Source organism: Mesoplodon bidens, assembly GCF_964165515.1.
Source record: "Mesoplodon bidens genome assembly, chromosome: 4".
In the NCBI taxonomy this organism is placed as follows: domain Eukaryota; kingdom Metazoa; phylum Chordata; class Mammalia; order Artiodactyla; family Ziphiidae; genus Mesoplodon; species Mesoplodon bidens.
In genome coordinates this window covers 158,785,098-158,812,095 of record NC_138160.1, presented here as the reverse complement: position 1 = coordinate 158,812,095, position 26,998 = coordinate 158,785,098, and the positions used below count along the sequence as shown (strand labels likewise).

Below are 26,998 nucleotides of genomic sequence, written 5' to 3'. Positions count from 1 at the left end.
TACCCACATGCACAGAAAAGCAATGAGATGCCGTGATGTTCCTGCTCTTCCTTTAACCTGAACCAAAATCTGAGTCTTTGCAGAGAGGAAAGGTGAGAGCATCAATTTTCCTTTCCGTTCTAAAGCAGAACTCCTCAGAGGCCTGGTGTTATAAAGCTAAGAGTATAATTTATTCTTTCTCTAAGCCCTGTGTAAAATAGGAATAATACTGATTGGTTTAAATTTAAAAAGAAATCAGATGTGGAGGATCTAGGCCTGAAGTGGGGGAAAGCATGTGTGCTTAGAGTCACACATTTGGGTTTGAGTTCAGACCCCGCCCCCCTCACTAGCCACATGGTTTGGGAGAAGTTGCTTTATTTTTCTATACCTTGGTTTCTTCACCTGTAGAATGGGGATAAGACCTGCTACTTGTGGGACATACTGGGGATGAGATTACGTATGCAACGTGCCTAATGTGGTCCTGGGCACATAGTAGGTATGCCAATGGTGGAGTAAATCAGGGACTCCAGCTCTGTTGTGTTGAGGCTTCCCTGCCTGTGCAGAGCCATTGAGCTTTTATTCCGGTGGCGTCCACTGCAGGCTCAGTCTGAAAGAAGGGGTGGCCAACTCCAAGGTCTGTGGACTCCAGAGGGAGCTGTGAGGACCGCCCTGATGGCCCTGGGCCAATCACAGGAAGCTCATCCTCCTCTTTGTCTGGGTGATCCAGGCAGGGTTTTGAACAGAGTCCCTGTGATGGAGGAGAAGCCCAGGGCGGTCTTCTTCCCTGGGTTCCCCTCTCTGTAAACTGAACATCCAGCATTTAAAAAAAATCTTTATTGAAGTATAGTTGATTTACAATGTGGTGTTAGTTTCTGCTGTACAGCAAAGTGACTCAATTATACATAGAATATATATTCTTTTTTCATATTCTTTTCCATTATGGTTTATCACAGGATGCTGCATATAGATCCTTGTGCTACACAGTAGGACCTTGTTGTTGTCTTTTTTTTTTTTTTGGCTGCAACACGCAGCTTGCAGGATCTTGCCCTGAACCTGGGCCACCACAGTGAAAGCCCGGAATCTTAACCCCTAGGCCACCAGGGAAGTCCCAGGACCTTGTTTTGTATCCATTCTATATATAATAGTTTGCATCTGCTAATCTCAAACTCCCAATCCTTCCCTCCCCCAACCCCCTCCCCCTTGGCAACCACAAGTCTGTTCTCTATGTCTGTGAGTCTGTTTCTTTTTTGTAGATATCTGAACATCCAGCATTTAAAATGGACTCAAACCCCACTTGCTCACAGTCATCTCCCTTGGCCCATCCAAAGCCCTCTCAGACAATAACGCTACTCAAGGGGAAGTCAATTATTTAAAACCTTTATTAATGCTTGGAGAAAGATAATGCAGTGTGACAATGTACAGGTCCTGCTGCCTAAATCCATAACAGAAACAGATATTATGACTTAGCGAGCTCACGTGGTACCAATGCTGAGATCGGATGAGGGTTGTTCTTCCTTAGGAAATGGGCCCTGGAAGCATTGTTTTCCCATGTTGTTCTAACGAAGACTTTTCCTTGGTTCGAGTTGAAATTTCTCTGCGTGTGTGTGTGTGTGTGTGTGTGTGTGTGTGTGTGTGTGTCAAAGTGTGACTATAGCTCTGGGCTGGCGTTTTCTATTTTAATTTTGAGTGTTAGTATTTCACTCTACTCAGGCTTCTCACTTCAGAATAACAGGGCTATTTATTGATACAAAGGAGAGGTGTTTGGATCATCTTGTTAAGATGCAAGGCTCAAAATAAACATCATATCTTTATTTGGAATCCACATCCTTCCTCAAAGGAAGGCTCAAGAGCAAATTTGTATGAAGTACGAAGCCCCAAGTTCAGGGCCTATTTTTAAGGATGACTTTGCTTACATTTTAGATTGTACAAATGCCTCTGTCCATGCTTACAGGAATTTGGATTTTCCTCAGTTTTGAGATAAAAAATCTCAGCAATAAATACTATTGTAGGCTTCAAAACATTAGGAACCAGAATGCAAGGATTTCTACCTGACTTTTGAGAAGAAACAAAACAGTGGCATGAAAAATATACAACAGAGATCAGTGAGGGGGTTCAAATCAACATAGTAAGCAATTTTATGCCTTGGGGGAAAACACTGGGATAATAAATACAAATGACAAATATTTACAATAGAAGCAACACATGGGACGTCAGGAGCGAACACGTAAAATAGTTACACTGAGGAAAACATAAAAGTGATGCCTTTCACCCATCCAGCCCAGGAGCCGGCGAACAAATGAACAGCTGACCCAGCAACGCGAGAGAATGTTATTGCTTCAGCTTTTGAGTGATGTAAGGAAAACAGTCCACGTGCTGCGCGGCTTGAGACACGTTCTCAAGGCATAAGCAGTGAGGGCATCCACCGCTTATGTTTGTGGCTTGAACGTAAACCGAACACGGTTTATGTTCGGTTGCCATGGCAGAGCCTGACACACCGGTCCTCCTCCCTCCAAGGGCAGAGCCGGATTAAGTGCACCGTCTCCTCCTCTTTCTGCAGCTCTAGCTCTCTCTAGGTGCTTCTCTCAGCCTTTTGTCCCCCTCCCCCGACACCCAAATGGTTTCTTTCCAACATGGATCATGAAAGATTGGGGAAATGACGCTCCGGCACCATGTCTTGGCAGCAATGAGATTGGATTTGGGTTATATAAACACTAGCTGTGCTTTGGGTAAGGGCATTCTGTGGAACAAATCATTTTCGAGTAGATAAATTTAGCTTCTTTATCTCTGGCTTCAGGTTGCTTTCAGGGAAAGCTATGTAAATGGAGGATGCATACTTTTTTGCCCAGTCACTAGAACAGCAGTCAGCAAACTCAGGCCCAAGTGCCAAGTCCAGTTGGGTCCCTGTTAAATAAACTTTTAATGGCGTGGAGCCAAGCCTATTTGGTATGTGTTGTCTACGTATGTCTGCTTTCAGGCGACAAAGGCTTAGTTGAGTAGCTGCAACAGAAAGCATACAACCTGCCAAACCGAAAATAGTGTATTCCCTATCTGGACCTTTATAGAGAAGGTCTGCCGACCCCTGCTCTAGAAGGACCTGGCCCAGCACATCCATCCACTCCTTGCAATACTGGGCTCCTGTCTGAGTACTGGCTGCAAGAAAGGATAAGCTTTAATTTGTAGCCTGTTGGGAAAGAGAAGTAAAGGCCTATCTCTGAAACCTCTTCAGTAACCACGAGCCATCCACTGCTGACGATTTCTGTTCTAATCTTCTCCCTGTATCTTTACTTCTGTCTCTCCTCTCTGCCTTTCTTTTGTTTACTCTGACTCCTTTTCTTATTGCTAAATTTTCAATCTGGATCTGGGAAATCTCGTCCCTCAGCGATTTTCAGCAGTCTCCTCCATTTATGCAAAAGGTCGGCATTCCTTGGTGAAAATTACTGAGTAGTCCTTCTGTGTTCCCCTTTTCCATCCTCCAGCACGGAGAGGCCAGCTTTCCAACTTGGCCTCATGGAATCCAGGGTACGGTGCTTCATCTGTCTTGGCTGAGGGTCAAGGTGAGATGCCGAAATGCAAAAGGAAATCTGTCAAATGCACTCCTCCTGTGTGCATTTTCCTCCAGGTGTGGCTTTGCCCTAAGTGGCAATGTGCCCACGTCAGGCAGTCAGATGTACGGCTACACTGCTCTTTGATTCCTTTAAAAATAGCACTAAAAACAATTCAGCCCCCAAAGATGGGTTGTTTTTTGTTTTCCCTTGAGCTGGTTTTAATGACCCAGTTGCTTTGTTTGAAAGCTATTTATTTAGACGACAGATATGGAGATGTAACTGGATAAATAAAAAAAAAGTGAAATCGAGACGTGAAGCAGTGGTTAAAATACAAACACACAGGGGCCACTCCCTCGGACAGGGTACCCCAGACAGAACAATGGCTCAGAAATTACACTTAGAACCCTCACCCGCCCCTTCCCAAGTTGCTCCAAATCTCAAGGTCCCATGCAAGAAACTGGATTTGGTTTGGCACCGAGCACCCACACGGCCCCTGCTTCCTCTCCACCCTTCTCCCGATTCCCAGGGAGATTTTCACACCCACTCCTTCACCGGAATCCAGCTGCCCTCCACCAAGACAGCACCAGAAGCTGCGGTCTGGGCCGCGATCCAGCCCCGGGGGTCACCCCCGCCCCTCCCCATCGCCTCCCACAGCAGAGGGAACCGCAGGATGCCGCCCAGGGGCTCCGCGGATGGAAAGGAGGCAAAGTTGCAATGAGGACGCCGGATGGCTCCCTCCTTTCGGGATGTGCAGGTGCGGGACCCAGCGGGCACAACCGAGCCCTCGCTGCTGCCCAGGGAGTCTCCGCTTCACCTGTTCATGCCGCTAACGTACACCTCCATCAAGTCTGCAATCCCCATCAAATCCTGCGTGTGACATCCCCCCTCTTGAATGGCAAATGTTTTGGAATGTCCAGAGAGAAGAAAATGGACGGCGTGGAGGAACGATTTCCCGGCCGGGCCTTTCGTTTCACCTCCGGATATCAGAATACTCGGACTGTTCATCCTCCCACTCGCTGCTTCCAGAAGTTCCCTGGGCCCCGTGGCCGGCCGCTCTGCCCCGGGTGTGGGCGTTTGCGTGGCTCTTGCTACCTCGCTCGCCCTTGGCACCTCGGCGGGTCTCCTGACTGCTGGGCTCCGAGAGGTGGTGACCTGCTTCGCCGTGGTGGCCCCTGGAGACCTTGGCCCTGTGGCCCTGGAGCTGGCGCTCGGGAGGCGCCGTGGGAGGCCTCTGGATGGCCGAGGTGCAGAAACTCAAGATGGAGCACAGACTTCCCCAGTTCTGCTCACACTGAGCCTGGACGCTGTGCGTGATGGCCTCCTTCACCTCCTCCCCACAGGTCAGCAATAGGTTCACCAGGTCCACGTAGGGTCTGGAGATTGAGAGAGAGACCCAGGATGCAGTATGCCTGCAGAGGGCAGGACCGATATACCAGGGGAGAGGGATGTGACCAACACTCGGCCTGGGTTTGGTTTGGTGGAAGATCTTTCTGGAACTACTTGAAGCCTTTACCCCTATTCTTTGGAGTACTGGTCTCAACCAACATGGACTGGGTGGCCATTAAGGACTGGGCTCCATGCCGGGCATTGAAGAGAATTGGAGGCTGGGGAGAGAGCCTACCACAAGATAAAGGGCCAGTGAGGGACTTCCCTGGCTGTCCTGTGGTTAGGAAGCCACGCTTCCACTGCAGGGGGCCGGGTTCGATCCCTGGCTGGGGAACTAAGATCCCGAATGCCATGCACAAAGAAAAGGACCGGTGACAATTCACAGGTGCATATGCTAGAAGTCTAGGAAGAATCTCTGGGGACGGGGGGCAAGAACGCCAGCTGTGTGAATAAGAGGGCAGGGGCGCTCCGGGTCTGTTTAGGGTGTGCTAACTCGGAGGGTTTTAGCGGGTGTGGAACTGGGTCTTCGAGCCAGTGGAATACTTAGGCAAATGGTGAAGGGCCTTAAATACCAAACTGAGGAGTCTTTATGGCAGGGAAGCGAGGCTGGCTGGCTTTGCACTCGGTGTCCTTCTCCTAGGTGAGCTTTGTACGTGAGGCTCCCAAGAAACCATCTTACCCATGGTCTGTGTTTGCCCCTGGTTTGGGCTCATGGTGATAAAGGGTGTTTTGGGAAGTTTCTGGGTGCACTCTCCTCTGTACCTGGAGGAGTCCGGAACAGGCAGAGAAGGGTGGGGGGGGGGATGTGAATTCCCACAGAGCTCTTCCCCTCCTTGGTAGCAGAGGCCGAGGTGGGGGAGTGGCTGTCTAAGCACCTCTATGCTTCCAATCTGGGCTTCCCCACAACGGGAGATGAGGGAGGGGAGAGCTGGCTGGGAGGGGTCTATGTGCTTGGGACGAGAGCCAGCTGTCTGTGAAATAAGCACGCTGGGATCCCAAGGGGAGGGCCAGTTGCTCAGGCCATCCCAGCTGCCCCGGGTTGTTGTTTAGGAAAGTGCTGGAGGACCACGTCATGCAAACCTTCCGCCTGCGGGTGGGAGGTGTGTGCAGAAAACTGGAGCAGTGTGTGCCTGCTTCTTATATTTTGGGGCCCATCTGGCAAAAGGTACCCCCTGGCAATGGGCTCTCCTGGCCCACTCACTGAGCCTTTCTTACATCTCACTGGCCTTTTAAGGTCCCCAAGGTGGGAGAGGGGTATGGAGTGTTCCATGTGGCTAACCAGCTTTCTTAAGCAGTCCTCACTGGCAGAATTTCTGGATATCTCTGATCATGAACATGGAAGCTCTGGGCCATCCCTTTGGGCAGGAAGTCACTCTGGAACGTGAGATCATTTGTAAGCAGAAGAACAAGAATTTTTTTTTCCTCTGTGAGCCTGGACCGCCTGGGGGGCTGCATTATAGCCCATTTAATCTTTTCTCTGCAAGTTGACAGTTGCCGCCAAGCAGGAAGAGCAGATTGTGTTTTGAGACTTGTGAAGTAGTTTACTGCCGTTTTTATGAATTAGTCCTCAAGTTGTAATTGAGTGAACTGTCCTCATTTCATCGATATAAAAAAGGAGACGAGGTGGGGGGGTGGGGGGGAAAGTGGCTTGGAAGCTTCTGGGCTGGGAAGGCCTGGGGCTGGGCTGAGAGTGGAGAGGAGGACTGTTCTGGCTGATAGAGATCAAGCTGCCTTTTAAGGCCTACTCGATGCCTTCAGAGTCAGAGAGTCTGGGCATGGCTGATGGGCAGGGTGCTGAAACTCTCTAAGGCAGGCCCCTAACCGTGACAAGGGCAGTGATGACCCAAGTCTGCTTGAGTTAAGAGACGAGGGCATGGGGCAACACAAGGGAAATGCTCCCTGCAGGTCTGTTTCCTTCCATCTTTTGAAAACTAGCAACTGACTGCCTCAGGGAGGTCAGGGTCACCGAGTATATCTGCTAGAGTAGCATCGGGATTTTAGCACCTGATCCTACCGGCCACCCCCTGGGGCTAGATGGGCAAATCGTGGAGGCTGAGCATCTGTCCTTTTGGGATGCTCTCCTTCACGTGTCTTTCCCCAGAGTAAGGGGAGACCCTCTTGGGAATGCACAGACTGCCTCTTGGCCTCCTTTGCCAGGGCGTCCTGCCCACCAGATGAGCTCTCTGAATCCCGAGGCGGTCCCGGAAGGCTGGACTAGCCCACGCTCTCTTCTGCCCTCAGCGCTGTCGGCTGGGGAGAAAGCTGTGAACTGTGGGGAGGGCTGTGTGTTCATCTAAGCTTGTTTCGAGCTGGCATGGTGCCTTCTCCGGCTGCAAGCTCAGCCCGTGTCTAATGACAAAGCCCAGCTCTCTCCACTGGGCGTCAGCAAGGCTAAAAGATTTTTTAAAAATACTTGGAGCGGGACGTGCCTGGAGGCTGCCAGCACTCAGTGACAGGGGGTGTGGTGGCCAAGCGGTTGATATGGAGGAGGTGGGATGGGAAGGAGTGAGGGGAACAGAGGGTTCGAAGGAAGTCCCTTTAACTGAACATGTTTTGGGGTGGATGAGGATCCGGTTGAGGGATGCGGGTGACGTGCATTCTGGAGTGACTATGATTTCCTCCTCTCTAGAGGGAAGAGCAAATTCAGTTTTCATTTTCTTATCTGTGGCCAATGTCACACATTCTTAAATGGTCTTCTTGATATTTGGGGACTGATGGGATCTTTTGTGCCCAAATCAGTTAAGATAGTTAAAAAACAAAAACCTCAGTTCAGCTTGAAGTACTAGTTGACGCAGTGTGTAGTCGTGGCTTCAGAAGGGAAGGCAGTGGGGATTTGTGGGGAGCTAGAGGTGCCGGCTTAGCAGGAGGCAAGATGACTTGTATGCAGCCACACTGAGAATTTAAGAAAATGGCCCAGGTTTGCTTTTGGGATGGACCACCAGCATTTCCAGAGCAGGCCTGGGTGGGGGCTATGTGTTGGCTCTAAATGATGTAAGGAGTCCTTTGGAAGTCAGGGTCCCATGGCCCCATGGACCATGTTTCCGTAGAGGAGATGTCAGAAAGCCACAGCACTTTACCTCTCCTTAAATTCAAGGTGGGGAGGGTGGTGAAAAACCTCAAAACCTTCATTTCCCCACAGAAGACGTTTCCCCAGAAAGACAAAGTCTTCTTGGCTCCAAGAATGTACCACAGAATTAAAAACTAGTGCCCCGTCATCCATTCTTGAGGCCAACAAACTATCTCTAAAGGATGACAGTGGGCTGAGGACAAATGACTTCATGAGTTTCTCAGCCATGGGGTGTCTGCCTCTTGCAGGGGCACCTTGAAGGGAGGAAATTTCACAGTGCTCTGCTGGTGTAATGGGGCTGTTTCTGAGAAAAGGGAAAAATCCTGCCACATTTGGGGACCACTGAGCCTTTAGCTGGTCTAGGGGGGAGAATGCAGCCTAGGTTACAAGGAGGTTTGAGGTCTATTCCTGACAACTGGCTTCAGAATCACCAATTCCCAAGTTGAAAAGTAGGAATTGAACCTCAGAGTAAGACCTTTAACCTCTTAGCTTCACTTTCTTCCTCTGTTATATGGGGACAGGATTCTCTGGCTTGTAGCATTGTTGGGAAAGATAAATGAGATAATCCAGGTAAAGTCTCTGGCCAAAGGGCCTGGCCCACTCAGAAAATGATAGTTATTGTTATTGCTATTGTTGTTGATGTTATTGTTGCTTTGTTTTTCTATAGGGATTTGGAAGAATAGAAAATATTTTATCAGGCGTTAGTGTAACTCAAGGAAAAGCCACATCGGTTTGCTCTTGGCAAGAGCTGCTGGCAGAGATTCATGGTGAATCTTATAATTCTAACACTGCACCAAGGGGTGCTGCAAGATACCTAGAGCCTCATAATCAAGTGGAAAGTGACAGGTGACGGTTGCTGTCCTCTGTGATCTAAGTGGTGTATGTGGGGGTGGGGAGTGGCCTGTTTAGCGACATAGCTGGGGGAGGCCATGGCACAAACTAAGGAGCAAGAGTTCATAAAATTGTACTGATTTGGCTCAGTAAGTCACTGTGTAAAGACTAACAGTGCTATGACTTGTACTGGGCTGCTTAGCTAGTAGCTTGCTTTCTGCCCTAAGTCCCCAAGGAAGGCGCCATTGTAACCTTCAGGGGCTACTGTGTTAGAAGCAACTATGTACCCACATGCTTTACTACTCTGCAAAATTTAGGATTCTATAGGGATGTTTTTTAAGGAAGGAGATGTCCTGGGTTTAGGATCGAATTGCAAGTCTTCCAATAAGTATCTTCCTATTTCCTCACTTTGGCATAAAGGTGTTTAGCTGATTAAAGTTTTTGTCATTTGTTTTGCATTTTCTCTGGGACGGCGTTAATGTTAGAGAAGGTGAACTGGACCTTCTAAAGGAAAAGAGAGCTTATGGAGGCAGGAAAAAAAGCTATTGGTATGTAAGAGTGTAAATCCTGGAGTCCGACCACCTGGCTCCTTACACTGGCTTTGCCTTTCATTGTCTGTGCGACCTTTACCGCAGTGAATCTCAGTTTTCTTATCTGTAAAATGGAGATGAGAATGGTACCCAGCTCACGGCGCTGTCATGTGGATCAAGTGAAAAATTCATATGAAGCCCTTAGCACAATACCTGGCACTTAGTACATGCTCAATATATATTATCAGCTCTCGGCCGTCTGCCGGGGCACCTGCATGGCTACTTGGAACACTCTGGCACTGTTGGGATCTTGGCTGAGGGGAAGACGAAAGGTATTTCCGAATTCTACACATCTCATGCTCGGTGAAAATATTTCCTGTGGCTACTGCTTAGGATTTCGAAACCGATGGTGGAAATTTCTTTTGCTTTTCCTGAAGGCCAGCTGGAAGGGGACTCCCAGGGAGTCAGTGCGCAGCTTTCTGAGGTAAACCACAACCTTCCCAGTTTGACAGGAGAGTTCAGCCTCTACAAACCAGCCCCTCAAACCGAGGAAGACTCTCCTCCAGCCCCAGCAGGCCTCCCCTTCCTCTATCCTAGTTGCACCATTCCCTACCCCCCCCCCCCAACCCCCTGCCCCCAGAGGGCAGCACTCACTCGTGCAGCAGTAAGTCCTTGAAGTGGATCATCTCCACCATCACCCGGGTGTTCTCCTGGGCGGCAGAGCACAGGTCGTGCTTGAGGTAGCATTCCCGCTGTAACTGGAACACCATCTCCTTGATAGCCGGGCACTTCCGGCTTATGCAGCCGAATCTGTGCCGCAGAGCATGGGCCTTACACTTCAAGGCATCTTTGATGAAGGACTTGCCCTGAGAGCAGAGGGGACAGCGGAGGGAGAGGGGGGCGGAAGAGACCAGTCCTTGTTACACACTTCGACTTTTTTACTGTTTTTGGGCTTACAAGGGATTTTTCTGACAACTGAACTCCAAGGCCCTGCCGCACACAGACACCCTTGCAGGGGACAGGCTGAGGCTACATCAGGAGGTCCGTCCAGAGTGACGTGATACCCCCGCATTCGGCCCCAAAGAATGTTCCTCGGGAGACAAACGCATCGGCCTCCTTCCTCCTGACCTGCTCTGCTAGGCTTCCTGGTCCTGGGCCTCCCATGGCCCTCTATCCTCAAGGCGGCCCACTGTTGGCCGTTTGGTGGCAACGCTTCTGGAACACAAAGGGGAATTTGGCCAGGCATAAATCCAGAACTCCTTGGTGGTGCCCAGCAAGAGTTTTTCTCAAGTAGAAAGTGCCTGTTTGTCCAAATCTCACATCTTTCCTTGTTCCTTCTAGTGATGTCAAGATCGGGTGCTAGCTGGGCCTCCCTTCTCTGTCTCAGTGCCTCCTGCCACCCCCAGCCCATACTCTCTCTTGTCTCCTCCTAGCCTTTAAGGAGGAGCATTCTTTTCCTTTTTGAAAGCAATTCGACTCCTTTAAACTGTTAGGGTTATTGCCTCTAAAAGGCCCGCCTGGCACACTGCCTGGCAGCATCTGGAGCCTGAACTGCCCAACTGACAGCCCCTCCCCCATGCTCCCGGCCTCTGAGTGGCGAAGGCAGCCAGGCATACATCTGGCCTACAGTTCTCTTTCCTGGCAACCCCATTAGATTGCTCTTATCCTAGAAAGGAGACAGCTGTTCGGGGTGTGGCGGTGAGCCCAGGCCGGCAGCTCCCTTATCAACCTCTCGGGGCAGAGAGGCACTGTGGGATACCTACCCAGGGATCCCCACACCCCGCTTACTATAGAAACAAGCTGTCGTTGGAGAGGCCACCCCCTGTTTTTAGACAGGCGCGGACGTACCGGAGTTGAGAAAGTAAATGGGTTTAGGTTGGAAGTGGGAAGCCAGCCAGCATGTTTATTTCAGTTCTCTCCTTTAGAAGCGGTTGAAATGTCTACAGATAGTGTCTGATCACTGAAAAACCACCTCCCCGTAGCCCCCTTTCCTCTGACTCTCCAGTGGGAGCCAAATAGGATGGAGGGTAGGGTGTGCCAGTTTATTAAGTAGTTATGGGCTGAGATCTGACTTGAAAGGGATGCTTCTAACTTGAGAACATACTGCTGTTGGTTGAGAAAAAAAAAAGGAAGATTAATTTATGCGAGGGCTGCAGTAATATGTTCTTGGTATTCTTCCCTGACATCCTGCGGGATCGCCCTGAAATACACATCTTTCCTCCGGATTTCCTATTACGTTTCCTAATTCCAGTTAATCCAGAAGGGATGCTTTATTAGGGAGTCTCAAGGAGTTCAAACGTTCTACTCTTCTTTCCTTCCCCGGTTTCTGTTTCCCCTGCTGCCACCCCACATCCTCTGTAAGGGAGGCTGCCAGCCCTGTCATATTGCTTTCTGGTTCCCAGGCGTTGCTTTGTCAGGCTCTCTACAGGATGTCAGTACATGGTGACTGGTGATGTTCATAAATCACACCTAAACTGTTGGCCTCCTCCAAACACTGTCATGGCTCTCCAATGAAATGGGAGAGGAAGTCTGTAACAACTACAGGGTACTTCATAGTGCATATATGGGCTGGGGAGGACCTGAAGGAGATGAGCCTAATGCTCCGCTCCATCTGAAATGTGTTTGGATCGTGGGCACTGGAGCCATAAAGTTGCTTGTTGGGTTCATTTCCTGCCCACAGAGCAACTGGGCTTTACCCTGGGGACCCTGGGAAAACTGAAGTGGGTCAGGCCCTGACTATATGTATTATATAGAGCAGGACTCATTCAGGGTTCTGACTTTTCAGGTTGGGAAAGGAGGATCTACTACCAAGGAGGGAGAAAAGTCTGCTCTTGTGGAGGCCCTGATTTATCCATGCTACACGCCCACATGCCCTCTACATTTATTTATTTATTTATTTTTGGCTGTGTTGGGTCTTTGTTGCTGCGCGTGGGCTTTCTCTAGTTGAGGCGAGCGGGGGCTTCTCTTGTTGCGGAGCACAGGCTCTAGGCGTGCGGACTTCAGCAGTTGTGGCTCGCGGGCTCTAGAGTGCAGGCTCAGTAGCTGTGGCGCACGGGCTTCGTTGCTCCGCAGCATGTGGGATCTTCCCTGACCAGGGATTGAACCCGTGTCCTCTGCATTGGCAGATGGATTCTTAACCACTGCGCCACCAGGGAAGCCCCCCACATGCCCTCTAAGAGATGATGAATTTCTACAAATTTTGTGTCTCTTTTATTCTTGAAAATCGCTTTCATCATGGTCAGTTGGAGTCCTTGCCCTTCCCCCCTCAACCTACTGCTCCTAAATGTGATGGGCCTTGCAGACTGGGTTCTGGGTAGCCAGACATCCTTAGGTGTCCCTTAGAAGGGGTTTATTATTTATTATGACTTTTGTCTTCTCTGCTAAGAATCCTCAGATAAGTGTTCAAATTGGTCTCCATTCCACACTGTGTGTGGAGACACAGTTGAAGAGTGGAGAAGGATTTAGCCTACACGACAGGTCCAGAAAGCTCAACTCCAGGAGTGGAGTGGGGAGTCATTGGCAGCCTGCTGCTCACCTAGAAGGTCTCTGGCAAGTGCTAAAACCCACCATGACGATCAGCTAAGAAAATCTGTTAACAAGTCTTTCCAATGAACATTTCGATCACGCTATGCTAACACAAAACATTCTTGGTGCTCAATATGGTTTTTTACCTGGGCATCGAATTTTCCAGCGTTGTGCAGAAAAGTCATGCAAATTCCATGTAAGCCCCGTATCTCACAAGAGTTGTTCTCGAAACATTCAAACACGCCACACCCCACATCGCCAGCGTTGACCAAGCAGTGCTGGATTTCCGCTAAAATGAGAATTACATACAATCATATACAAAATTCTCAGCCATGCTGGGGAGTGCAGAGAGGCCGGTTGAAATAAAAGTAATGACTAAAAGAAAATTTAAGAAAAAAAGTTAGAAGTGACTATTTCAGGATCTAAAAAACCAGGGAAAGAACATTTCATCACTTAATCTACTTATGAAAATGTATTTGTAAATATTTGTAAAAAATTAGCCAAACCTACATTGCGAAAGTCACAATCAGAAGTTAGGTCTGAACACTCCATTTTTCATCCTTCTCATCTTATTAAAGTATTTGTGGGAATACTTAGTTTGAAAGCATAAGATATTTCAGCTTTCTAAACCCACAGACAAAAATAAAATTTCAACCGATTAGCTTGCTCTTTCCCTTCTGTACTTCATCAATGAAATACCCTTCTCTACTTGGATGAAGCTGCTGCTATTAAATCAAGGTCATTTCCTTCCTGACCCCCCAATGAAAGCGTCCAAAAAGCAGTTTCAATTCAGCTTTATGATTCAACATCTAAAAATCAAAACAAAATTCCTATTAAGGCAGCGCCTCCAAACCATCCGCATTAAAAATACCAGGCTAGGGAAGCTGCGGTTTGCAAGCAAGCTCAGGAATAGAGTCAGATGCGGGCTAGTCTGCAGAAACGCAACCTTCGCAGTTAGAGGCTCCTTTTAAACAGAGCCGGGGTGAGATGTCGCTTCATCCCCTAGAATTCCCGCGGCCCGGGAGTTTGCTGCCCTCCTTCGCAGAACGTGGCCCTAATTTGTCTCTGTGAAAGGACAGGCTGAGAGGGAGTTAACTGTCAGGCTGCCGCGCGCAAAGCCTGTCTTCCTTCCCTCCCCCTACCCAATTCCTTGACTTAAACCAACCACAAAATTACGTCAGAAAAGTATATTTTGGAAGAAGGGCGGGGTCGGAGGAGATAATCCACATTCAGATTAAATCTGCGGAGAGAATGAGGGGCGTGTATTTATTGAGGGTCACCAACTAGCGAAAATCACGTTCGATTCTCAGGGAAAGCTCTGGGACTTTCCCTGAGGAGAGGGTGGGTGAGGGTCCTAGGATGAGCGGGGCGCGGGCCGCGGGTGCTGGCACCCGCCTATGGAGGTGGGAGACTCCCGGATGACCCCACGCGCGGCCCCGGCGCGCCGGCCAGGAGCGCGCAGGGTCGCGATTCACTCGTTCCGGGCGTCGCTAATGGGCACTCGTGCATTCCTGCTCGTGCGGTGAGCGCACGCACGCCGCCCCCGGGTTCGCAGGCCCCCTAAATAAAGGGAGGGCCGTGAAGAGCGAAGGAGCTGTAGGCAGATTTTCTTCCTCTCCAGGAGGCTGGGAAAAGGGCCAGCCCCGAGCCCTGCACGCCTGGCTGTGCTCGGCAGCTTGTGGGTGAGCGGAGAGCCGGTCGAGCAGCTGCGGCGCACGGTTCGGGCCGTGTCACCATTTCTTCCCTTGCTGACCTGCCCTGGAGAGGGGGACGGCGGCAGCACCGCAGAGGTACGCTTTTGCGCCACCCGCCCCTACCCCTTCCGAAAGGAATGCCCCCTAAGGGGAAAGTTCAAAATGCAATTTGTCTCGCCTACAAAGTTCTCGGATGTCGGGCATCTTTTGAGGAAGGGGAGAAGCGGTCCTGCCGCGGCCCGCCGGCTGGGAAGAGAAGTTCTCCGGGTTCAAGGCGCAGCCCCACTCCGGGGACCCTCCGTGCCTCCCGCTAGCCGGTCAGGATGGAGCAGGGAGCTCTGAACCGGACCGGGGACTCCGGAGCCGGCACTGGCCGCGTCAGACGCTGCTTCACTTACCCTCGACCCAGGGAGGACAGCAACAAGTCCTGCCCTAGCCATTTCATCACCCTGCCAGCACGTGCGGATTCCGGGCGCGCGGAGCCCGGCGCGGACCTCGCTTTGCCTCGCGCTTTCCTTTGCACGTCCTACGCCACCCCAAGAGTTTGCGCGGCCCAGGGTGGGCGCCCAGTTCCGGGCGAAGCGCCCGGGGCGCTCTGCGTGGGTGCCGGGTGTCTTCTCCCAGCAGCTCCCCGCCGCTGGGGCGCACGCACTTACCTGTGTTCTGCAAGGACAGACGGCCTTTCTGCTGGGATCCCCTGTCTTGGGGACCTTCGGGCGGATTGGTGGCGTCGGTCCCTCGCGCCGGGTCGAAGGTAGCCAACACCAAAGCCAGGGTCACGAACTGGCGCAGCCGCTCGGCACACATGGTTCTTGGTAAACCTCCCGCCCGGAGACCTGGATTCTTTGTGCTCCCCTCCTCCTCTTCCTCCTCCTTCTCCGCTTCCCCTCCTCCTCCCACTCTTCCTCCTCGCTCGCCTTTTCCCTCCTTGCGGCCGCGGCTCGGATAGAGGTTACCCAGCGCCCTCCCGTAGCTCTCTGGAGAGCATGTGACCAGGCCGTTAGCGGCGCCGCGAGTGCCCGGCAATGGCAGGGATGGTGCCTCAAATATCCCTGGAAGCTCTGGTGTCACTTGAATGAAGGAGTCGAGCAGGTGTTGTCCCGGCGGCTGGACCAATCCGAGACCCCCGCCCGTTTGACAACACGGTCGGGAGGCGTGGCCTGTGCCCAACTACTACGGGAGGAAGCCGAGCGCCGCTGGGAGCGCCTGACAAAGTTGCAGACCTGGCGGCGGCCACGCGTTTGCGTGCGTGTGTGAGTGTGTGAGAGCGCGGCCGGAGATGCATGCGCGTGTGCGGGTGCTCGAGGGCAATGGCCGAACGGACTTAAAAAAATAAAAGCGAATTCCAGCTCCGGTTGCAGCTAAAGAAGGGCGAGAGGGGACAGTTTGCGCTGGGACAGCGTCCGCCCGGGCTCCTGACTCGAAATCACACCCGCATCGGGCTGGGAAAGTTTCCTCTTTCTGCCTGTTGGAATTCACTTGAGATTCCCAGCCCCGAGGATTGGAGAAGTTTCCTGGATACAGTGATGCTGGGGCCAAACTGGGCACACATGGGAATTCCTGGCGTTGTGACGCTTTGCATTAAAAAAAAAAATCCCTCAAACTATTTAAGATAGGATCAGAGCACTAGATATAGGACTTAGCCTGCGCGACTGCCCCATCTTCCTCTTTTCGCCCCTCTTTGGTGGGCCTTGGTGCCAGATTCTCGCCCCTCCCTCGGTCCAGACGGATTCCGGGCTGGGCTGCAGGGATCCAGGTGACTGACTGGACCGGCATCATTTCCAGGCGGGGGGCTGGGAGGCCCAGGAAGCCCTGAGTCAGCCCGCCGAGGAGCATCGCGTGCTCCAGAGGCTGGAGCTTGAAAGGCAACTTTACGCGTCTCCAAACATACTCTTCCATTTTCTCAAAGCGCTACTCGCCACCCCATTCTGGTTCCCTTTACTCTTCATTCATCGGATGGAAAAGGTCAGAAAATTCTCCCCAAACCCTAAAAACAAAACCCGAGAGAATTCTCTCCGTCTCTTTTTCTTGTTCGAGCTCCCTCCCCAAGCACGGCCGGGGCTGGATTGCCCCCGACCGCTTTCTCCCCCGGCCTGCGGAAGCAGGGAGAAAGTTGGGCGCCGCTCGGAGCGCCTCTTCCCCCGCTGTGTGTGTACGTGTGCACGCTCACGTCTCCCCGGCGCCTGGGCTGGGGACAGGAACTGCTCCGGGCACCGTCAGTCCGACGGCGCTGCTCTGGGGGCTTGCAGGGCTGGGGGAGGGCGGGGACGCGAGCGCCGCGCCACTCACCCCGGGTTGACGCGCCCTCGCCCCTCCCCCGCCGTCTCCATCCTCCTCCTGGAGAACAGGTGAGCCCGGGTACCAGCTCCCACCCCCCGCGCCGGCCCCGGCCCGGGCCCCGCTCTGCTCCCTGCCCTCTGCGGTAATTCGCTGGGGAGGTTTCATCACCCACTGCCCGTGGCGACGCGGCCCAGGGTCTCCGCGGCGGGGCGCACTGCGAGCCTCGTTGGGGCAGCCATGTGACACTGTTGGGGGAGGGGGTGCGGAGACGCTGGGGCCGGGTCATCCTCCGGCCGCCGTTCGGCTTCCAAAGCTCCCTTCCCAGGGTTCCGGATGCGCGAGGGCGTTAGGAAGGGGGGTGGGGGCAGGGTGGGAGCCTCTGGCCGCGGCTGTCCAGCGCATCCAGTGGCCTTGAGGTGGGAGGAATGAAAGGGGGGGGTGGGGAAGGCGCCTTCGGGTGGGCTCTCCCCGGGGTTGCAGCGCCTGGGACCTGCTGTCCACCATCCCCACCCGATTTCAGAGCCCAAGGAAATGGTCACTTTGAAGGTCCGAGTCTGCAGCAGTGGCAAGAAACTGACCACTCATGCCCATGATTCCAATAACAATTACTTCTTGCAGCCTCAGAGGTTTGGGGGAAGGAGGTGGGGTACAAGTACATTAAAATAGGTGGTTCGCATTTCCCACCCTGCTTTTGTTTGCGTAGTTAACTTCCTTTATTAGTTTATGAAACACCGTCTCCTGTAGATCCTGAAAAGACAAAACATAACAAAAAAAACGGCAGCAGTCTGGCCTCCCACGAACTCCATAAGCCTCTGAATTTCCTGGGTAGGCTTTCTTTCCTTGGAGAGCCTTTTTTTGTAGGTGAGAACATGAGCAATATTGGCATTAAAAAGGGCATCTGGTCTCTTGGTTCTTTGAGCCACAGAAATAGGAGAGGTCCACTGGGTGGGAGCAAGCCGACCTTTGTTGGATGCAGACTCTCTGAGTCTTCTCGGCCACCTGGATCAGGGGCCAGGCAGATGGAGGTCTCTGGGCTCCTGCCTCCCAGAGCTGGGGCATGGCCTTTTGCCTCCATGAGGCCCTGGGGCTGCCCTCAGAGGACTTGCATAATGGAAAAATTCATCTTGGGGCTTTTTGCTCCAGTCTCACAGGGGACATTCTTGTCTCCTACCTGAGCCACCTGTCCCTTTAGAACTAAAAGGAAAGTAGTTAGCTGTATTTGAGGTGTTGCAAGTTACAGATACCAGTTCTTAAAAGTTTTATCTTCAGGCCACTTGGCCAGGGCCAAACATCCAGAGAAGAATGCCCATCCCAGTCCATCCCATCAGGGCTGAGAAAATTCTGCAGAATCTGCAGGAGGCAGAATTCGGCAGGAGGCAGTTTCCTGGGATTACCAGTCTAGGCCACAGGCCTGGGGTGGAAGTGGGGAGGGAGCTCAGGCTGGTGACTGTGTTGTGATCTCCCCTCGTTCCTTCTCTCGCTCTGTAACTCAGGCCTGGTTTGGCAGACTGCGGCTGGTGACAGTCGGGAGTGGGGAAGGGGCAGTAATAATGATAGTAATTATCATTATTATTATTATAAAGGAAACATGGAATGAGACTAGATACTGGGCCACGCATTGTGCTTGCAGCTTTGGTGTCTCTCTAGATGGGAATTGAGACTTGGGAGATGCAAGGACAGTCCAGCTGGTATTGCCCTGAGGCTCAGCAGGGAGTCTTGGCTGGACAGACCCTCCTCCTCAGTTTAAGACCCAACTGGCAGTGGAAGGGATGAGGCAGGCTCACCTCGTGACATCCTGGGGCGTCTGTGGTTAATGCGTGGAACCCAAGTTTTCCTCTCTAACTCCACCAGTTAAATCCAAACAATAAGTAGGTTAATTCGGGTTAGTCTTTGAAAGGAGAGAGGATACTGACAAGTAGAAAAGGAACAGAGGGTATCACAGGAGGGAGGACCAGCAGGGGTAAATGAACGGAGGAGATGTGGTGCGTTTTGTGTCGGGAATAGGGGTTGCCCAGTTTGGTATTCAAGTGGAAGATAAAGCTGGCAAGGGCATCTGGGGCCTTGTTGTGGGGCCTTTGTGACAAATCTGTGCTCACCAGAGATCTTGTTTTCACATCCTGATGGCATTTAAGGATGAAACTCCAGGATGCTCTTAGACTAGATTCTCTTTTGGAGTTAGGAAAAGGTCAGGGGCCCAGTGCTGACCCTGTGAAGGGAGATATGGATGAGAGGAATGGGAAGTAATTAGTTGGAATCTTGATGTGGGTTGCTGTGCCTAGAAAGGTGTTCTTGGAGGATGGGAAGTTGTTGGATGATGAGGCAATATCGCATAGGTTGATACTTGGTGTCTGGTCCAGGCTTTCTGAGTTCCAAAGCCAGAGTGGAAAACGTGGCTTCCTCGTGGAGAGCTCTTCCTCCTGCAAGCCACGCCCCCTTGGGGCCGACTCTCTGGGCTGATGGCACCACCTTATGGTTAGAGAGGGAACTGTCTGACCAAATAGTGGACTCTCCTCCTCTCTCTCTTCCTGGCTCAAGGGCCTAGGGCACTAATACTGGGTCTTCCACCCCTTCTCCTCAATTTCCTTAGCAAATCAGTTAATACCGATTTAGGCAATCTCCCCCTTGCAACGACGTGCTTTAATCGCCCCATCAAGAAAATCTCTTTCAAACTTTTTGGTTTTCCTCCCCCATCCTTTGCTATGAGCCCCAAATCTACCCTCATCATGGCTCCTTTGTGTCATGCCTCTATGAGGGAAAATGAAAAAAAGGGATCCAAGTGAAACTGGACAGACAAAATAACAATAGAATGCTGCTATAAGGCTCCAAAATTCTTATAAGTAGAGGTCTCTCCCTAAAATTCTCTGTCTTTCCCTTTATCTCCTTTCATTAAACCAGTTGTTTCATTAAATAGAATTCAGGAGAAAGGAGACTATATCTTCTATATTTGAGTTTGTTTATTGGTACTACAACAAAATTGCTCTCTACTAATTTTCACCGTAAAAGTCCAGGGCCTCAACAACATTATGAGTTAAGAGGGCTTTTGTGGGGCTGGTCTGGAAACCTCACCATCATTTATAATATTGTTTATTTAAGAAGAAAATATTCTGAGTTCGCGAAACAACCAACTTCCAAAGGTTTGGAATACACCACTTTTGTGAACTGGACATTTCCTCTTTGTTGTAGATTAACAGTCAAACCATAGTCATGGACTGACTGGAAACACAAAAGATGAAAAAGAATTTTTAAAAACCCCAAGAGAATAGGGCCACTGTCTCCTCACAATAAATCCATTTACTGGAAAGAATGTAAAGCAGTAAACTTCGGTGTCTGATTGTGGTCTGAGTTTTGTTAGTGCCTTGCTCTGAAGCCTGCAGAGTGTTCCAGAAGTCGTCTCCGTTTTCCTCGGGTCCTGATTTTTGCTTCCTCACTGTGTGTGGAGACAGGCTCTAGAAGAAAACGTCCCAGGCCAGGAGCAGCCTGATCTCCATGGGGAGTGCTGGTGGAGCCCAGAGGTGAGCATCCATGGTCTTGGAATACTATGGAGCTTTCTCTCTGACTGGGTTTTGTCCGAGAACTATGGGTAAAGGAAGGATCTTTTTGTGGGACAGTTTACCAGGGAGTCAGATTTTGAAAATTTTCACGAAATGACCAAATCTATTAATGTGATTTAACCATCAGTATACCATCCGGGTCCATGGGACCCAATTTTAGTTTTTGAGTTTTTTTTTTTCTGAGCAGTTCCAACTGTTTGTAAAGTTTTATATATCATGACTTTGGTTCTTTTTTTTTTTTTTTTTTTTTTTTTGCAGTACGCGGGCCTCTCACTGCTGTGGCCTCTCCCGTTGCGGAGCACAGGCTCCGGACGCGCAGGCTCAGCAGCCATGGCTCACGGGCCTAGCCGCTCCACGGCATGTGGGATCTTCCCGGACCGGGGCACGAACCCGTGTCCCCTGCATCGGCAGGCGGACTCTCAACCACTGCGCCACCAGGGAAGCCCGACTTTGGTTCTTTTGAAAGGAAAATTTTCAAAGATCAAAGAGAACATTTACTTTTTAACAAGAACAGACTAAAACTCATTCTATCTTGAATATAACATATGGGACCATTGGAGCCATTTATAAATCTAAGACTTCACGGGATCTTAGTGATCTGATTTTTCTTATATCTTGAAATGATTTCCATTTTATCATCCTAGGAATTATTTCATCATTACCCATCAATTATTGTCAATTATGCTAAAAATACTAAAATAGTAAGAAAATGGAAGAATGATGGAATCACCATCCAGAAGGTTGATGCAACAGTGAAGTAAATCATCACGATTGCATCACCCTTCAGTTTCCTTATTACATTGCTTAGAGTATTACATCATCTTTCAAGAAGGTATAAAAGAGGATAGAGGACACCATCTTTTTTAAAAAATAAATTTATTTATTTTATTTATTTTTATTTTTGGCTGTGTTGGGTCTTCGTTGCTGTGCACGGGCTTTCTCTAGTTGCGGCGAGCAGGGGCTACTCTTCGTTGTGTTGCACGGGCTTCTCATGGCGGTGGCTTCTCTTGTTGTGGAGCACAGGGTCTAGGCGCACGGGCTTCAGTAGTTGTGGCATGTGGGCTCAGTAGTTGTGGCATATGGGCTTAGTTGCTCCACGGCATGTGGGATCTTCCCAGACCAGGGCTCGAACCCGTGTTCCCTGCATTGGCAGGAGGATTCTTAACCACTGCACCACCAGGGAAGCCCCGAGGACATCATCTTTGTAGTTTTATTATCACTTTCATTGCATGCCATGGAGAATACAGAATTTTTCATTGCCTGCACAAAATGGTAAAGAGAAGAAAATTGACAAAGGAAAATGTTTTACAGTAGTTAGACAAATCAGAAAGGACAGCAGCGATGTTGACTCTGATGTTAACAGTAAAATTCACTCTGTAAGCAAAGTCTCAGACTCTTGCGTTTTGCCATACAGCAATCTGGATCAGTTTTCTCACACTCCAGAATCGATCAATAAACAATATATTTTTGAGGACAAAAAATATGGTATTCTCATCCAGTTAGTCATTCAACAAGAATGATTTCATCACCCAATATTTTGCAACAAGAACCTGGACTATCCTGTTTTGCTCAAAGAAGGGGAGGCCAATCTTGTTGTACCTTTCGTGGTGTTTGTTTAGCAAAGTTTCCTTGATACAGTTTGAAAGGGACAAATGATGAAGTCAGGTGTGTTTACAAAGGTGATCCAAAGAATATTCTTACTAGTGTTTATAAATGTAAGAATGAAAATGCTTTGCAATTACGGAGTTAAGAAGATGACAGTCTTCTCTTTAGGAAAATTACAACCCATCAAAGGTTTGAAAAGTACTAGTTTTATGATGCAAGTGCAAGAAGAACCAGAAATAACAATAAATTAGAACTTATTAGAGATTTACTTGAAATCTGGAATTAGTATTTGTGAGATGGATCTGCCCCTGGTTCATGTTTGACAGCTGATGAATAGTTAGTTGCATGTAGAGAATGTTGCTCATTTTGAGTTTATATACCTTCAAAGTCAGGAAAATAGGGAATGAAAATTTGCTATGTTTATTTACTTATTTTTGAAATATTTATTTATTTTGGCTGCGCCTGGTCTTAGTTGCAGCACGCAGGATCGTCTTTGCTGTGTGCGGAATCTTTGTTGTGGCGTCCGGGATCTAGGTCCCTGACCAGGGATCGAACCCGGGCCCCCTGCATTGGGAGCATGGAGTCTTAACCAGTAGACCACCAGGGAAGTCCCTGCTATGTTTAAATTATTCAATTTTGTAATAAAAATTTAAAAACTGTCCCTTTATTATTATTTCTGTAAATTACTCAGAAAAATAAAAAGGCTTCATTGGACCAAACGATGATGACAACTTTTTCCTGCTGTACTGGGGGCTGAGGTTACAGACGAGATTATTAAAACAAAAATCAAGTAAACTCCTTCAGGCAAGCAGGAGCCAGTGTAGAAGGAGCCAGTGAAGAAGCTGTTCCCCCACCCCATCTTCCTTAAAACTCCCTGTTAAGGATTGATGACTGTTTTACAGCGGGGTGCTTTGAATGAGAGACATTGTCATATAACCTCTCTGTTTATTCTCCCCTTTAGTGGAACTCAGTACTTCTCAAAATTCAGTGGGGATAAGAATTATGTATAATAAAAACATGGATACTGTGTTTTATGTGTGGTAGGCAGGATTTTTAAGATTAATTTTGACCATTCAAGATTTTTACTTTGTTTGAAGACTTTAGAACCTACTTGTCTTAGTCTGCCGGGGCTTCTGTCACAGAGTAGCATTGACTGGGTGGCTTAAATAACAAACATTTCTTTCTTTCTGTTTTTCTTGGCTGCACTGCACGGCTTGCGAGGTCTTAGTTCCCTGACCAGGGATTGAACCCTTGTCCTCGGCAGTGAAAGTGCAGAGTCCTAACCACTGGACCACCGGGGAATTCCCACAAATATTTCTTTTTCATAGTTCTGGAGGCTGGAAGCCTGAGATCAGGGTGAGAGCGTGATTGGGTTCTTAGTGGGGGCCTACTTCCTTGAATTATGCATAAAGAGAGGGAGAGAGGGGGAGAGAGAGATATTGAGAGAGAGAGAGAGATCCATCTCATATCTACTCCTCTTTTTATAAGGATATTAATCCCATCATGAGGGTCTGACCCTCATAACCTATCTAACCCTACTTACTTCCCAAAGACCCCTACCTCCAAATACCATCACATTGGGGGTTAGGCTTTCAACATATGAATTTGGGGAGGACACAGACGTGTTCGGTCTAGAGCACTAACCCACTTTGACATTCAGTCATTCAGTCAACTCTTGTGTGTGTCTGTGTGTTAGACCCCGTGTTGCATACTGGACAGCAAGGAAGAGATAAACCCAGGCACTGCCCTTACAGCAGTACAAACTTAGAGAGGAGGAAATAATAATTTTTACAGCACTGTGTGGTTGGCGTTATGATGGAGATGAGGGCAGGGTACTCTGGGAGCTAAGAGAATGGTTGCCCTCAACCACTGACCCCTCAATGGTTGACACCTCATGAAAGGTGTCAAAGATGAAAAATTTTTAGTTTTTACATTCGCTTAAAAAACAGGAACTGAAGAATGGTTAAGAGAATGGTTAGGAGGCATTTAGAAGGTGGAAACAGGGAGAAAAAGCATCCCAGGCAGCTGGACCAACATGCATAGAGGCCCAGAGGAGTGAGTGAGAGCAAGCAGGATGGACACCTGGGTGGTCTGGGGTGGCAGGGAAGGATGGGGATGGTGCTTTGGAGGAGAGGACTCTTGGCTGAACGTTGACTGGGATTTGATCCCGAGGGCCTGGTGTGCCTGTCTTCATCTGCAAGTAACAGAAAACCCAATGCAGAAGTCTTAAACAATAAAGGCAAGTGCGTTACTCCCCATTCCAGAAAGTCCTGAGGTTGTGGGGCTAGTGAGGGTGCAGAGATGGTTTGGAGGAGGAGACCTCCAGGGGGGGAAACACATTGAGAAGTCACATGGCAAATTGGAGATGCGAAGGTAGAGGCGACTTTTACAAGCTTGTGGGGGACAAACTGGCAAGATAACCAACTTTTGCACTTGAGGGGTAGGTGGGGAAAATGATGGAAGTTTAAGCCTTTCTCTCTTTTTTGTTTTTTTTTTGGCCACACCACGTGGCGTATGAGATCTTACATGTTCTCCAACCAAGGATACTGAACCAGGGATTGAATCCATGCCCCCTGCATTGCAAGCACAGACTCTTAACCACTGGACCGCTAGGGAAGTCCCTAAGCCTCTCTTCTACCTCTCTTTTACCAGTTCCCCCTTCACCTGCCCCGTGCTCTTCCACTTCTCTTCCATCTCCCACCCCCATCTCAATCAGTGCTATCACTGGTTTTCTGGTTGCTCTAGCAAAAAAAAACAAAAAACAAAACCCAGGAGTCCTCTTTGATATGAAAATGAGCCATTTTCTCCTTCCCTTCACACCTCTGTATGTAACTCATCACCAATTTGTGTTGTTTCTGACTCCAAAATACCTGTCGATTCTGTTCGCTTCTCTCCATTTCCACCATCCAAGCCTCAGTCATCTCTGTCTCGTCCTACCGTGGAGCTGACTATCTGCTCTCTTGCTTCCACTTTCGCTCACCAACACTCTCTCCAATCCTAATTCTCTGCACTGCGGCCAGACTGATTAAAAAAACAACCAAGCCAAGCAACCAACAAAAATAAACCCTCAACCCAGTCCTATCACTCCATCACTCCAGAGGCCTCCTTAGAATCCAGTCCACACCCCTGACCACGGACCGGAAGGCCCTGTAAGATCTGGCCCTGCTGATTTTGCAGACCTCAGGGGAACCACTCCCTCACTCATTCCCTTCCAGCACCTTTTTTCTACACTACAAATAAGCCAACCTCTTTCCTGCCTTAGGGCCTTCATGCAGGCTGTTCCTGCAAATCAGGGGCCTTGATCAGTTATTATCTTGTTTATTTATTTATTTTCATTGTTTGTTGTCTTACTGTTTCTCCCATCCAAAATGGATTATAAGGGCCCTGAAGGAGAGGATGTTGTTTGGCAAGTTCAATGTCCAATCCCTAGCACCCACTGCAGTCCCTGACTCACAGCAGATTAAGTGTGTGTGTGTGGTTATTGAATGATGAAATGCCTCCTGGTTCCATTAGCAGAACTGGGACTTCCAGAGAGGAAACCCCGTTTGGGGAAAAGGTCGTGGATGTAAAGAGTTAGTGGGCCACCCAGGTGCGATATCCAATGCACAATTCAACAGCATCCTCCCCTTTCTTGTGGCATTTCAGAGTTCGGCCAAGGCCCTGATTCCATACTGCTTTATGCTGAAATTATTTCTAGGTTGAAAGTGCTTTCATATACACGGCTTTTTTAAACCTCTCTACAGCCTTGGGAGGGAGTAGAATTATTATTCCCATTTTACAGATGAAAACCTCAAGGCCAGAGATTCTTGTCCAAGGCACATACAGCTGGAAGGGTCAAGTCCAGATTTGAACTTGGGTATTCAGATTGCCAGATCTTTGTATTTTATTATTGTTCTGAAGTCAGAACCCACTTTGCCAGCCCCACCAGTGAATACTAAGTATTATAGATCATGTTGCAAAACACTTTCATTTTTTTTTAAAGACCTGATATGTTTTATTTTACCAGATAATGGTAATTATATGACAATTTCGCTTTTTCTTTTTTTTAAAATTAATTTATTTATTTTTGCTGTGTTGGCTCTTCGTTTCTGTGCGAGGGCTTTCTCTAGTTGTGGCAAGCAGGGGTCACTCTTCATCGTGGTGCGCGGGCCTCTCACTATCGTGGCCTCTCTTGTTGCGGAGCACAGGCTCCAGATGCGCAGGCTCAGTAGTTGCGGCTCACGGGCCTAGTTGCTCCGTGGCATGTGGGATCCTCCCAGACCAGGGCTCGAACCCATGTCCCCTGCATTAGCAGGCAGATTCTCAACTGCTGCGCCACCAGGGAAGCCCCAAAACACTTTCATTTTGATGATGAACAAAGTGAACTTAGCCTGATGGCCAGAGGAATCCAGTGCCCATGTATGTGCATATATATATATATATATATATACACACACACACACAAATATATATATATATATATATATTTCTCCTTAAGACCTTAAAACCTTGAGAGGCAGAAGAAGTAGGAAGAAGTAAAAGAGAGAAAAGTAAAAGAAAGTCCTCAGAAGAAAGAAATGCACAGGAACTAAGGTAAGATTACAATCTAAAAGGAAGCCAAAGAATGTTTTTTAGACTCTTGTTTTTTTTTTAAGTTTTTTATCTTTTTAAAAAAAGTTTATTTATTTATTTTTGGCTGCGTTGGGTCTTCGTTGCTGTGCGCGGGCTTTCTCTAGTTGCAGTGAATGGAGGTTACTCTTCGTTGCGGTGCGCGGGCTTCTCATTGTGGCGGCTTCTCTTGTTGTGGGCTCTAGGTGCACAGGCTTCAGTAGTTGTGGCACACGGGCTTAGTTGCTCCATGGCATGTGGGATCTTCCCGGACCAGGGCTCGAACCCATGTCCCCTGCATTGGCAGGCCGATTCTTAACCACTGCACCACCAGGGAAGCCCACTCTTCTTGTTTTTTGGCTAGGTAACAAACAAAAAGAAGTGGGTGACAAGATAAATTAGGCATACAAAACTAAAG

General features: G+C 49.3%; 1 protein-coding gene and 1 long non-coding RNA gene across 4 annotated transcripts in view; one reads left to right on the top strand and one right to left on the bottom strand.

Annotated features, from left to right (window-relative positions):
- Positions 1 to 1,340: 1,340 nt before the first annotated feature.
- Positions 1,341 to 15,591, bottom strand: STC2 (stanniocalcin 2). Its single transcript, XM_081231943.1, has 4 exons — positions 15,214 to 15,591; positions 13,010 to 13,152; positions 9,993 to 10,204; positions 1,341 to 4,897 (listed from the first exon to the last, which is right to left on the bottom strand). The coding sequence occupies exons 1-4, from the start codon at positions 15,362 to 15,364 to the stop codon at positions 4,495 to 4,497; spliced, it is 909 nt and encodes a 302-aa protein (XP_081088069.1). The 5' UTR covers positions 15,365 to 15,591; the 3' UTR covers positions 1,341 to 4,494.
- Positions 15,592 to 15,817: 226 nt separating this feature from the next.
- LOC308615982 overlaps positions 15,818 to 26,998 on the top strand; it is a 142,746-nt gene continuing 131,565 nt past the window's right edge. For all 3 annotated transcript variants that reach the window (XR_014015676.1, XR_014015677.1, XR_014015678.1), the window contains exon 1: positions 15,818 to 16,905. This is a non-coding gene — a long non-coding RNA (uncharacterized lncRNA). The remainder of the gene's footprint in view (positions 16,906 to 26,998) is intronic.